Below are 14,484 nucleotides of genomic sequence, written 5' to 3' on the forward strand. Positions count from 1 at the left end.
CTATTTTGGAATTTCAGCAGCTATCTGGTTGCTGCAGTCCAATTTAACCTAGGAACCAGGCAGTCGTCTAAAACAGGGGCCCCAACCGCCGGTCCGCGGACCAGTGCCGAGCTGCGGGGTGCTTTCTAGGGGGCCGCCTCAGTTCCCGGCCGCGGTAAAAATGCGGCGTAAACAAAGCGCCACCCAAAGAAAGGCGCGTATAAAAGTGTTGCGTCGATCAACGCAACGCGCATGTAGAGGCTCGGAGGAAAGCCACGCACATAGAAAGGCGTAGATGAATGCACAAATGAACGCCCCCCCGGTCCGTGGAACAATGTTCATGCTTGACACTGGTCCTTGAAGCCAAAAAGGTTGTAAACCACTGGTCTAAAAGGGTGAGGAATATGAATAAAGGAGAATAGAAAGATAAGTGATACAAGCTAACAATAATAATAAAATTGTAGCCTCACAGAGCAACAGTTTTTTGGTTGCAGGGGTCAGTGACCCCCATTTGAAAGCTGGAAAGAGTCAAAAGAGGAAGGCAATTAATTCAAAAACAATTTAAAAATTAAAATAGAAGAGAAAACCAATTTAAATGTTGCTAAGAATAGGCATTCTATAAAATACAAAAAGTTAAACTGAATGTGAACCACCCCTAAAGGGTATAAGTGGCTGCATATTTCTACATCCCAAATTGCCAGTTTGTCAAGATTCTGCAGGACCCCACATCCTGAATGGAATTAATTGTGCTGCATTGTTACATTAACCAAACTGTGTGTAGGGATAAATGTGCTATAAGTGTAAAAAGTTCCCCCCAAAAAATCATGTAAGCTTCAAATTAAGCCACATTACCCAAGGGGAGGGGTTAAAAACCATTAAATTTGCAAATTATCTTATATTGTAAAGTTGGTTGGAAGGTCATGGTCCTTTAGGGTACTTAAACAGCTTTCGTGCTTGGTGAACCATTTTAAGGGCTGCAGGGCAGCCATCAGGGGGGCACAGCGGGGACAGCTGTCCCGGGCCATTTTTACTTTTAAAGGGGGCCCGGCGGTGCTACAGTTTTCCTAGTAGCTCTGGCCCCCTTTAATAAAATCCGGGCCCTGTCATTGGTCATAGGGATGGTTGCGCCCCGTGTGTACATGTGCCATCAGTACGCACGGGGCGCAACCTTATAAAAGGGCCTGTCTTCATTCACATGGAGACAGACGTGCAGAGGCGTCGCCGGTGAAGAATCCGAACATGCTGGAGGAGCCAACGGAGGAGAAGTAAAACTGCTGCAGGTCGCCAATGTATTAGGGGGGGCTGCGGGGAACACTGGCCACCAATGTATTATGGGGGCACTGCTGCTGGGCACCAATGTATTATGGGGGCACTGCTGCTGGGCACCAATGTATTATGGGGGCACTGCTGCTAGGCACCAATGCATTATGGGGGCACTGCTGCTGGGCACCAATGTATTATGGGGGCACTGCTGCTAGGCACCAATCTATTATGGGGGCACTGCTGGGCACCAATGTATTAGGGGGGCACTGCTGCTGGGCACCAATGTATTATGGGGGCACTGCTGCTGGGCACCAATGTATTATGGGGGCACTGCTGCTGGGCACCAATGTATTATGGGGGCACTGCTGGGCACCAATGTATTATGGGGGCACTGCTGGGCACCAATGTATTATGGGGGCACTGCTGCTGGGCACCAATGTATTATGGGGGCACTGCTGCTGGGCACCAATGTATTATGGGGGCACTGCTGCTGGGCACCAATGTATTATGGGGGCACTGCTGCTGGGCACCAATGTATTATGGGGGCACTGCTGCTAGGCACCAATGTATTATGGGGGCACTGCTGCTAGGCACCAATGTATTATGGGGGCACTGCAGCTGGGCACCAATGTATTATGGGGGCACTGCTGCTGGGCACCAATGTATTAGGAGGGCACTGCTGCTGGGCACCAATGTATTATGGGGGCACTGCTGCTGGGCACCAATCTATTATGGGGGCACTGCTGGGCACCAATGTATTAGGGGGGCACTGCTGCTGGGCACCAATGTATTATGGGGGCACTGCTGCTGGGCACCAATGTATTATGGGGGAACTGCTGCTGGGCACCAATGTATTATGGGGGCACTGCTGCTGGGAACCAATGTATTATGGGGGCACTGCTGCTGGGCACCAATGTATTATGGGGGCACTGCTGGGCACCAATGTATTAGGGGGCACTGCTGCTGGGCACCAATGTATTATGGGGGCACTGCTGGGCACCAATGTATTATGGGGGCACTGCTGGAGATTAGTTGCCATGCGACAAATCTCTCCGCAATGCCACCCCACCAGCTAGAATGTAAATCGATGGGATGGCATACGCGGCGCTGCAATTTGCCGAAGTGGCTGAACGTTGCCTTGAGAGAAATCTTTGGGCGACTTCAGCAAATCGCAGCGCCGTGTATGCCATCCCATTGATTTACATTCTAGCGGGTGGGGTGGCATTGCGGGGACTGAATACCACACAGCCATTCATCTGGCTGACACTTTTCCTAATTCACCCTTTATAAAGTTATTTGCCCGCACTGTCAAACTTATTAGGCTCACCTACTGCATGAGGAGGAAAACTCCAGCTGCAAATCATAACCTCTATAGGCTTAGCTTATGTCCTTTATACAATTCCAATTGCGATAAGCCCTGCCCCAGGTGAGTGAAAGCTGCCAACTTGCCGCTCTGTGGCACTATGCACACTAGCCTACTGATAAAGTTATCCTTGTTGCGGCTGGCGCAAGGCATGCTGGGTAGGTCACAGGATTGGAGGACTCCATGTGCAGTAGCCGGCAACAGGAAACGGGAGTAATATCCTGAGACTGTGAGCGACCTCCGAAGTCCTGTCTGAGCGAATAATCGACATGCTCCCTGTAACTCGCTGCTGCCTGAGATTGCAGGCCGTGTCCTCAGCTCTGCGTCGGTAATGTGTTCGCTTTCTATCATTGACTCCTTGTGTTCCATGCTGTCTGCGTTCGTTCATTACTTCCATGCATTACTCTCTCCTGCTAATAATAGGGAGAATGTGCCTTGTGCTCCCTGAGCGCCTCTGCCTGTGTTACACACTTGGAGTTTTAACCCTTGCAGTTTCATCTTGTGTTCATCTTGGTTACCCTGTGGAACCTACTGAAATAAAGCATGTAGGGAAGCACACCCCTAACTTCACTCAACTTTAGTTTCAATAATTTTTATTGGGATTTTTTAAACATTATAGCCAAATAAAGGCGTTAAAATATTTTCAAACATTAATATTTACATTATGCAGAAAAATAATCTGTAGTACAAATAATAACAGCCGTTGAAAACTTATACATTCAGTATTGGTCAACATATGATAAAATGTGATATAATATAATTTAATATTGTTGGTTAAGAAATTTGTTATGTACACGTATATTTATACCCGTATACTAATCACGCGTTGAAAACGTGCAAAACACGTATAAACTGACACTACTGAGATCCTGGGGGTCGCATCCATCTAAGGATTGATTGAACACAGTCAAGCTGTATCATTAAGAAATTTTGCTTCACCAAAAATATAGAGCAATATTTTACTATAATAAATTGATATATCCCAATAAGGAAGGATACATATAGTAAAAACTATAACTACAACTACACCTAATACTACAACTAATGAAGTTGTATTCAATTGCTAAGAGTTAAGAACAGTACGCTCTCCTCATAAATTATTGTGTTATGCAGAGAACACAACTGGAAAAGTCTCCATCTCTGTGAGAGGGTTTATAGGATGTATTGGATTTATTAGATTTATGGGATTTATAACCTCTAATTAAGATCATTCAATTTAGTATCTGGGTATATCGAATGCCATAAACTTGATCTCACCAGAAAGGACTGTAAATTTCCTGATCTGATTGCCCAGGTTTTTTCTGCATTGAGATTAAACTCTACAGTTTTAAGAATATCTTCAATTTTGGGAATTATTTTAGATTTCCAATTTTCTGCTATCTTACACCTGGTAACCACAAAAATGTGATTAAAAATCCGTCTCTCCTTGGGAACTTCACTCAACTTTAAACTATAAAAATGAAAGAAAATAAAAAATATAAATCTTATTTTCCTAAAAGAGATAGAAGGAAAGTTGAAATCACTGTGAGATGCCTATATTAGACTCCCATTTGATCATATTTACCTATTTCTGAGCAAGCACCATGGCCCTATCATCTTTTTCATTCTTCAGATGGCCCTGGGCCGAATGCATGTGTAATAGAGTGAAAACGTTAGATTTTTGTGTAAAGGGGCAGATCACCTTTAAATAAACTTTTAGTATGATATAGACAGTAATATTCTGAAATTGTTGGCAATAAGTGAGCATTTTTTATGGCTTTTCAGTTATTTAGCTATTTGTAAAAGGAGAGGAAAAGGTAAAATCACTGGGGGGGGGGGGTGCCAGAATATTAGTCACCCCCAGTGATTGTAATCGCTTACCTTATACCCCAGGTTGGTGCTCCTGATATGCGCAGTAGAGTGAAAAAGGCAGTTTTTTTTTTTGTTAAAGTTCGGCTTTTCACTCTACTGCGTGTGCACAAGCGGCACAAATACAGAGGAAGGAACAGGATCGCTCTCTCGGAGCTACCCTGGGCTGGTGCGGTTTTCTCCTAACAGGGGCACCAGCTCGTGGTGTAAGGTAAGTGTTTACAATCACTGTGGGGTGCCCCCAGTGATTGTACCTTTCCTTCTCCTTTAAGCAGCTTTCCAGGTTGGTATCTCAGCAGCTACCTGGTTGCTAGCAACATATTTTCCCTAGCAACCAGGTAGTGGTTTGAATGAGAGACTGGAATAAGTATGGTAGGAGGGCTGAATAGCAAAATAAGTTGTAAAAAGTAACAACGAAGCTAATTTTAGCCTCAAAAAGCAATAGTTTGTCTGTTGGGGTCAGCGACCCTGTTTGAAACTGGGGAGAGGAAGGCAAAAACTTAGACTACAAAGATTACATAATTAAGGAATAGAACATTCTATAACATGCTTGCAGTTAACTTAAAGGTGAACAACCCCTTTAAAATTAGGCTTTTGCTACTTGCATTGTTGCTGTCTCTGCCCTTTGAATTGCAGCTCTGTTTCCTTGATTTCTGATCGCTACCTCTGATTGGTTCTACCTATACACCATTGCTGTCAGTTTGGCCTACATTCACCTTCCCACATCACTTGTCTGCCAAAGTATGATTTGCCCCATAATTCATGGCAATTAGATTTTCATGTATATACCATTATCAGCCTTCCTGGTACTTTACATAGGTAGCTTAACCCAGTGATCCCCAACCAGTGGCTCAGGGGCAACATGTTGCTCACCAACCCCTTGGATGTTGCTCTCAGTGCCCCCAAACCAGGTAGTTTAAGGGGTGACATGATAACTATGTATAAATATATAAGGGGATCATATAATAACCTCTCTAATGCTTTATTTACCAGTAGGGCCTTCCAACGGACACAAGGGCACCCACTCCGTTTAGAAGAAGGGAGGTTCCGTTTAAATATTCGGAAAGGATTTTTTTTACTGCTGTGAAGCTGTGGAATTCCCTCCCCGAATCAGTCGTGCTGGCTGATACATTATATAGCTTTAAGAAGGGGCTGGATGGATTCTTAGCAAGTGAGGGAATACAGGGTTATGGGAGATAGCTCTCAGTACAAGTGAGGGAATACAGGGTTATGGGAGATAGCTCTCAGTACAAGTGAGGGAATACAGGGTTATGGGAGATAGCTCTCAGTACAAGTGAGGGAATACAGGGGTATGGGAGATAGCTCTCAGTACAAGTGAGGGAATACAGGGTTATGGGATATAGCTCTTGGTACAAGTTGATCCAGGGACTGGTCCGATTGCCATCTTGGAGTCAGAAAGGAATTTTTTCCCCCCTGCGGCAAATTAGAGAAGCTTCAGATGGGGTTTTTTTGCCTTCCTCTGGATCAACTAGAAGCTAGGCAGGTTATATATATAGGCATTATGGTTGAACGTGATGGATGTATGTCTTTTTTCAACCCAACTTACTATGTAACTATGTAGTTATTTTTAAATTCCTGACTTGGGGGCAAGTTTTGGTTGAATAAAAACAAGATTTACTACCAAATAAAGCCCCCTGTAAGCTGATAGTGTGCATAGAGGCTGCCTAATAACCAATCTTAGCCCTTATTTGGCACCTCCATGAACATTTATGGTGCTTGTGTTGCTTTTACATTTGACTGTGGCTCACGAGTAAGAAAGGTTGGGGACCCCTGGCTTAACCCATGCCATGTAACATTATATCTCCAACCCATCTTTCCAGGAGGGCAGCAGTAAAAAAAAAAAAAGGCTGCAGCTTATTAAGGAACAATTTCCGAGTCAGAGGGAATCCTGGGAAATCATTGCAATGGCTTGCCAGATGTCTCCGTTTTAAATATGACTATAACTATATAAATTTCCCCTTTAAAAGCCTCTGGTTTCCATAATGAATTATGCTTCAGAAGCACTATTATTTGATGAGTTGAGATAATATAATTGACAGTATCACTTCTAGCAAAGGAGATAATGAGGAATAGCTGTGGCAATATAAACGGATGTATTTATAAACTAATTAATTAATATATGTAATCTGAAACTGTAATAAAACAAAAAAATGAGAACATTTAAAGCCAGTGTTAAAAAGGTACTGTAAAGGGGAATCATTTTGTGATGACAGTATCCCTTTAATATCCTCAGATTTGAGATATCCACGGTCAGGTTGTTAAGAACCACCAGTGAGCTGAAGAATCAGGCGCTACCCTCTCCATCTCTGGACAATGCACCCAAGGAATATCCACCTAAAATCCATAATCTGGTTGACCAAATTGCCAGCCTTACTCTGCTGGAAGTTTCTGAGTTCAATGAGTTACTTCGGGTAGGTACACAGTGACCATAGTACAGTAAAACCCCAATTTTATGTTTTTTTACAGCCCCATTAAGGCAAGCTGCTTTTTCCCCCCCTAATTTTACATGTTTTTTGTTTTGACAGGGCCCCCTAATAAACTTAAAATGAGGTTTCTACTGTAGATGCTAATTTGTTATACTAATCACCTTTCCTTACTCTAGGCACACTTGGGTGGGATGAAATCAAAGTGTAGCTTTTTCCACGGTTTATTCCTATAGCACCTTTAATGCTGTAGCCTTACTATTAACCTCTGGACAACCAGTGTGGCAGGTATTGAAAGATTTCAAAGAGGCTGTTCATTGATTACATTTTTGTGTGTGGGGTTTACATGTCTTTTAAGACATATGGCTGCTGTACCATGTACAACATTTCTATAACTCTTCAGACAGAGCCTCAAAGCAGTCAAAGTTCCATTGCATGTTCAGCCTTCATGTCCCTGCTTCATCTGGGGTGCTGTGCTTCAGGTGCCAGTGTGTACGCTAAGTGCTGGCCTTGTAGGAGAAGGGTCACACTGAAGGGAGTGTGAACACCTTACAGCATCACTTTAAATGGATACGTTGCCTTAAAATTAACTTTTAACTTTTTAAACATTTGCAATTAATGGTCATTTGTTTTTACTTGTGGCTTTTGAATGATTTAACTTTTGTGTGTCTGTCACTCTCCAGTTTTGGAATTTCTATCCGTTTGGTTGTTATGGTCTCATGTACCATAGCAACCAAGCTGCAGTTCAGAAACTAGAATGGAAGCTGAACAGGATATTGATTTAATAGAAATATAACTAGTTATATCTACCTAATGTCAAATAGCCAAGTATAAAGCTGTCAAAGTGGTGAGCGGAAAGAAACTATGAAATAAGTGAGAGAAGATGGCTAGAGTTCTGCATCACTCTCACTGAATATGAGTTCAGCTATGCCCTCTTTTAACTTATTCAGGCAGGTTAGTTTACCATCTTGCTATTCTGCACTGGGCATATAGCAATGTGTGCCCGGATAAACTTGGCCACCAAAGATAACTGGCAGGAGGAGTAATCCGCTAGCTGAAAAATACTGGAACTTTTGCAGGGTTTTTTTTAAAAATGCACAAGTACACAATTATTAAATCTTATCTTTTTTATTTACATAGAAAGGAACCAGATCTACTGGCTCTCGCTGTATATGATGCAGTTGGATTTCCAGTACCTGTTGTGTCTCATTGTATATAATGTACCATTATGTCTCATTGTGTACAATGTACTTTTGGTGCTGGGACCCAGTGCCTTTTGTGCCTCTTGGGTGTTGATATCTTAAGTTTAGACTTTCTGGTTTCAGGCCCTCTCTTCAGTCCAACATTCTGTTACCTTCCACCCATAGCACAGTGCTAAAGTATACTGAAAATGACTTTGTGCCACCTGGTCACCCACAGTAACCTTCTGCACCATGTAATTTGCCTTTTAAATTTCAACCTCTTTAATTAAGGCCTAAACCCATCAGAATCACCACAGAAACAGGCAGTGTTGGGTGGAGCTGGGAGTATATTTCAGAATGATTTCTGAATATATTAATAATCCTTTTACCTTTACTCTGTAGAAAACCCTGAAGATTCAGGATGTTGGGATGATGCCAATGGGTTCAATGTTATCTGGAGCAACAGCGGCACCTTCTCAGGTAGAGACATGTTAAAGATAAAATTTCCAGTTTCTTCCAAAGCCATGTACAGTAGCTGAAATAACTTGTTTAACTGTGTTATACTAGGCTGCAGAAGAGGCAGAAGCTCCAGGGAAGAAGGAGAAGACACATTTCACAGTAAAATTGACAGAAGTAAATGCTACAGATAAAGTCAAACTAATCAAAGAAGTGAAGAACTGTATTCAAGGACTGAACCTGGTACAGGTGAGAGAAATACATAGAATCGATTAATGAAGCAAAAGTGGTTTCAGAATAGACAAAAAAGACACTTCACTTCAGAGTACATTGCAGTTCAATCATTTTCCCAGCTGTGAAGTTATGGGATTCTTTGCCTTAAGTGTTTGTACTGGCAGATATCTTAGATAGCTTCAAGAAAGGGTTGGATACCTTTATTTGCAAGAGGTAAAATACAGGATTACCAAAATTAAGTTTTAGAGCAAAGGTGATACAGGGACTGGTATGATTGCCTTCTCAAAATCAGGAAGGATTTTTTTACCATCTGAGGCAAAGCGGAAATGGCAGACCATTTGATTCAAGAATGGTTCTCTTCTCTTGAATGTTCCTAGAGAAGTATGGATAGAGCTTCGTTGTATTTTCCCTCCCTTGTTGGAAGCAGTTTTAGGGCAATTTCAGGTAGGCAACAAATCTACCTGAAAATACCTTTCACGTTTTTGCACAATTACATTATTGGGCTGGTTAGCATGCGGTGAACCACTTTCTCTGCTATATGGGTATATTTTGGCCTTTATTTCACCTGTATGAGTTTCTTACCATGCCACCATCTTCCCTATATTTCCCAAGGATGCTTTGTGCTCACTCAGACTCCCAGAGTTGGGGATATACACAGTTGTAGGATTTTACTAGACTTAAGCATGCATAAACCTAGAAAGTGCAAAGGAGATACTGCAAAGATGGTGGTAATAAAGTTCCCTGGAACTGTGCTATTTGTTCTGTACTGGAGCACTAGTCTGGGGGAAGATGCACTGGAAATATATATCAGCACACCCACAGTCGGGGTGTAATTACATATAAGCAGCTTTTGCAGGGTGGCCCTGGATATCCTGCTGATATCCAGGGTGGAGGTATAGGAGACACGTTTAGGTCTGGTGCATGGGGTTGCAGTGGACCTTAATACAGGCTTCACCACAGTGAATTACCTTGTCCTTTTAACAGAATACTGTTTGGCAGATGTGCCCTACTTCCTTGTGTCCTATTTATTTCCTTATGTAGGCCACACCTTCCTGCATCAAGAGTATTATTCATATAACAAAGTTCTGGTCTGATTGTTCCCTTGGAGTAAGGAAGATATTTCCCCATTTGAGGCAAACTGAAGGGAATTTAGCGTAGATGCACAAAGAGGCAGAGAGATTCCGCGACAAACCCCCATGTGCACTTAACCTTAAGCTACAAAAATGTTATTTAAAAACATAATTGTTGGTCTACTGGTTGGACATGGTTTTTTTTTTACTGTAACTGTGGTGTTTTAATTGCCTGTTTTTGTTTTGCACAGGCCAAGAAGCTCGTAGAGGCTCTCCCCCAAGAGATAAAAGCGAATGTTTCCAAAGATGAAGCAGAAAAGATAAAAGCTGCCCTGGAGGCAGCAGGAGGGAAGGTTGCACTGGAGTAAATCATTTGGACTCTTAAAGACTAAAGACTAGCAAGGAGGTCACTGGTACTCTGGACAAGGTCCCCCCAGCACCCTGGCAGGAGAACTTGTATAAGGTCACTTGATGGCAAAATAAGAAAACCTGTTTATTTCTCACTTGCAGTCAGATGGGAGTGGAGATATCTAAGATATATATATATTCAGCTATATCTCTGTCGAAGCGTATCCCCGGAGTTGCATCAATGTTGGGCATCATAGATTTTTTTTTTCTCCTCCCTAGCAAGGTCTTTGACCTTTAAAGCACTTCAATTTGTTTACCATCTACTGCTTAACAGTGCATTATCTAATCTTGTTTTATACATTAAACTCTCACCCTGATCTTGCTTTTACTTCTTTCGTTTCATACCCTGTTCCACTGATTTCTTCTATAAACCTCTGGCAATCATTTTTGCCTTGGCAAGTAGAAAGCCAAGCTAATATCGGGCACATCGTTTATTTTCTGGCAATGATTACTACTTCACTTTGAATTTAAAGCCAGGCCAAATGAGAATATTTATTGAACCATTTTAAATTCAGGAAAGACTCTGTACAGGGCCCCCCTGTGGTTGCAGCAAGCGCATATGGTTAAGCACTCGTTGGCTACAGGTACATTTTCCCCAGTGATGTTTGCTTATTTATGGAAGAATGATAAGCAACTAATCTCCATTTCAGGGAAAAGGCTACACTTAGCTTGCAATTGTATGGTGAAATGAGCCTAGTCTGAACATCAGGTGCTATATTCCAGGCCTTTCCTGAGTTGCTTAGAAGGCTCCAGCTGACTGTGTAACTCGTTTGTAGCCAGAGCAGTACAGAATGGGCTATAGTAAGTAATAAAATCACCCCTAAGGCCTAACCATAAGGTATACTATTCTGTAGTTATCTTTGTTTTATAAAACATTTTTATTTTTTGCATGTGATCAAAAAGGGTTGTGGTTCCGCTTGTTCTGGCGTCTGTGTAAACCATGAGTTACCTGTCCCTTGCAGACTGATTTTCATTGATGGTGTAATGAGACTTTTATCCTGGTGGTTATTATTTATATAGGCATCAGTGGCTAGGGATATAAGGGTGCATGCACCAAGAGACTGCTGTTCACATTTGGTCTGTAACAAGGTGGCTTTTTCTTTTTTCTGTGCTTTTGTAAATATCTTTTGCAGTTAACGTTAACTTTATATTTGGACCAGTTTCTGGTGCGTTTCTTGAAGGTATGTGCCAGGCTTTTGGCATAATGGAGTCAGCAACCATAGGGTTAACTAAATACAGGACATACATAGGACAGTAAAAGGACAGTTTGGGTTGCTGACATTCTGACCTTCAAATTGCTGTTAAGCCAAAAACCAGTTATTGGCTAAAATGGCTAATAGAACAAAAGCCACTAAAAAAAGAAAATGAGGGCCCACTCGACTTAACTGACATTAAACTACATAAACAACATGAAAGCATTGCCTCCTATACAACTCGCCTGTCGGAAGGGAATGCTGCATGCTGTGTCTTCATCCCACGACATCAAATCTGATGCTGTCTGACAGACTTAATTTTCTCACTGAAATACACTGACTGTTGGATGTAGATGCAGGAACAAAACACCATCCAACCAATGTTCCCTCTAAGCTGTGAGCTCCTGCATACGCACACGACTAATTGTGTTGAGCACACAGTTTTTAAAAACATGCACACATGTAAAATTTGTGCACAACATTTTTGTGCACATATCCCAGAATGAATAAGAGGGAACATCCGACTTTACTTTTACATTACTGATGGAGATCAGATTTTTTTAGGCTCCTACAAAATCTTGTGCTGTTGCAGGACATGACCTGTTAAAATCTAACCCATAAAAAAAATCTGTGCATTTGTGTATCTGACAGTGTCCTTGGAGGACCCACAATGCATTTCCAGGAAGTCACTTTCGTATACGTGGGGTCTGCCAACTATTTCATGTTCAGAACCTCATCCCATTTGTTATTTTAAGGGCTTTATCCTACAATCTCTTTCTGAATGTTCGTTTTAGATCGCTGTCAATATCCAAACGTTAATTGGAAGAAGACTAAAATCTGAACGTGTATGGCCAGCTTTAGATTCCCTTTTGATTCACAAGGTCACATCACATTTTGGGCAAGCTAAATACTGAAAAAAATTAGCAAGTTAAGTTTAGTTAAGGCTTTGTGGGGTAGGGTCGGGTGCAGGTTGAGTTTTTCCTGACCCGCACATCACCATAGGTCCAAACTGTCCCACTTTACGTGGGACAGTCCCGGATACTTGCCAAAATGTACCACTCGTCTTTGGGTCTTCTTAGGTTCTCTCTGCTCCTTCTATCACCGCTGTTTTCGGCTCTTCATGGCTTCTTCCTGCGTATTTGTCTTCAACTCTTTCCGGCTCCTTCAGGCGCTTCGGGTCATCTTGGTCCTTTTCCGAATGTCTGCAAGCCTTGTGAGATGTGAGTAAGGCATAGCAAGCCATTTCAATTCAAATTCAGGACGAACAGGGTGGGTACTGGTGCTGCTCAATCTGTGGGTCACAAAAGTTACACTGGTGCTGCTGTGCCTTTATCTACTACTCTACAAGCTCTACTGCTCCATTTTTTAAAAACAAGCTTGTTGAGTCCCTGATTGTAACAAAGGTGCTTATTAATTAATGTAATTATTAATAAACACCTTTGTTACAGTCAGGGACTTGCCAAGCTTGGTTTTTTAAAAAATGGAGCAGTAGAGCATCAGCACCCACGACAAAAATCCAAGATGACCCGAAGGAGCTGGAAAGAGCCAAAGACAAATGCACAAGAAGAAGCTGTGAAGGTCCAAAGACAGCGTTGACAGAAGGAGCCGAGAGAACCTGAGAAGACACTTAAAGGCACTGCGGGACATTTCAGTAAGTATCCGGGACAGCTTGATGGTGTGCAAAAACGGCACATCTAGGGGTGTGGCCACATAGTGGGCATGGGCAAAAAATGTTGTTCCTCTTCATCATTTTCAAATGTTGGGAGGTATGCATCACTACTTGGGGAAGCTCTCACATAGATAGCAATGACAACACAGAACAACTTCACAAAGGCAGGTAGGTTTGAAGTTATGGCAAATGCCACTAACCACCAATGAATTAAAAAACTTAGGACCTATTATCCACAATGCTCAAGACCTGGCGTTTTCAGGATAAGGAATCTTTCTGTAATTTGGATCTCCATACATTGTCTATGAAAAATAATTTTAACATGAAATAAACCCAATAGGATTGTTTTGCCACCAATGTGGATTTATGCTGCTTAGTTACCATCAAGTACAAGCTACTGTTTTATTATTAATACAGAGAAAATAAATCCGTTTTAAAAATCTGAATTGATTAAAATGGGGTCTACGGGAGATGGCATTTCCGAGCTTTCTGGATATTGGGTTTCCAGATAACGGATCCCACGCCTGTAATCGGTTATTTGGCCCCTAAATTTATGCAATTTACTAACTTATGCAACTTTCATATCAAGCAGTGGCAACACAGATCACTGTGACAACAGCAGAAAGGTGTGTAGGGTTTAATCTTAGGGTGAATCCCACTGCCCCCAATGAACTGACTTATTACTACATTAAATAATGAAAAATTGACTTTTTATGAACTGCCTATTATAGCGTAACATCAGCTGTTTATATGGGGGGATCTATTTATCAAACTGAGCTATAAAATAACTAGGCCCGTAAACTTTGGGAACATTTTTCATGCATTGCAATATATTAGTCACTGTACCACGGGACCCCATATATTACCTGCAGGGTCTATTTCCTACACAGTTGCTTTTCAGTAAAATGATCAGTGAGTTTGTATCATATTTGTGGTTGAAAAAAATGAAAAACCAACCTTTTTTCCTAGCAAAACCTACCTACCTGCTATCTGATAATAGATGTTCTGATAATAGATGTTGCCAAAAATGTTGATATTATGCATGTGTGTTCATGAGTGTCCCAAAGTTTTTGATGGCTGACCTGAACCTAATGGCTCTTGAGCCCAGCATTTAGATCACACGAGCTTTTGGCCACAAATAAAATATTCTGTATTTACTCTATATATTTTTCTTTTAGTTTTTCATTGTCATTTTTTTTCAGTTGGAATGCTGACAAAAAAAGGTTTCATTTGTTTTGTATAAAGTTTATTTCATTGCAACCTAAAAATGAGAGTACGGATTATTTCCACTTCTGTATTTACTAGTGGATTCAATCAAGCACATGTATCCATGCATGCAGTGTAAATACACATTTGCTACCGTTTGTTCTGTATTT

The 14,484-nt window shown here is 41.7% G+C and overlaps 1 protein-coding gene across 1 annotated transcript; it reads left to right on the forward strand.

The window, feature by feature from the left end:
- The first annotated feature begins 2,824 nt into the window (after positions 1–2,824).
- On the forward strand, positions 2,825–10,560 carry mrpl12 (mitochondrial ribosomal protein L12). Its single transcript, NM_001006885.1, is given in 5 exon segments — positions 2,825–2,933; positions 6,708–6,885; positions 8,481–8,558; positions 8,646–8,783; positions 10,090–10,560. Coding segments are annotated over 5 exon segments (570 nt in total). The 5' UTR covers positions 2,825–2,874; the 3' UTR covers positions 10,207–10,560.
- Positions 10,561–14,484: the final 3,924 nt, after the last annotated feature.

Source organism: Xenopus tropicalis, chromosome 10 (assembly GCF_000004195.4).
Source record: "Xenopus tropicalis strain Nigerian chromosome 10, UCB_Xtro_10.0, whole genome shotgun sequence".
Classification (NCBI taxonomy): Eukaryota; Metazoa; Chordata; class Amphibia; order Anura; family Pipidae; genus Xenopus; species Xenopus tropicalis.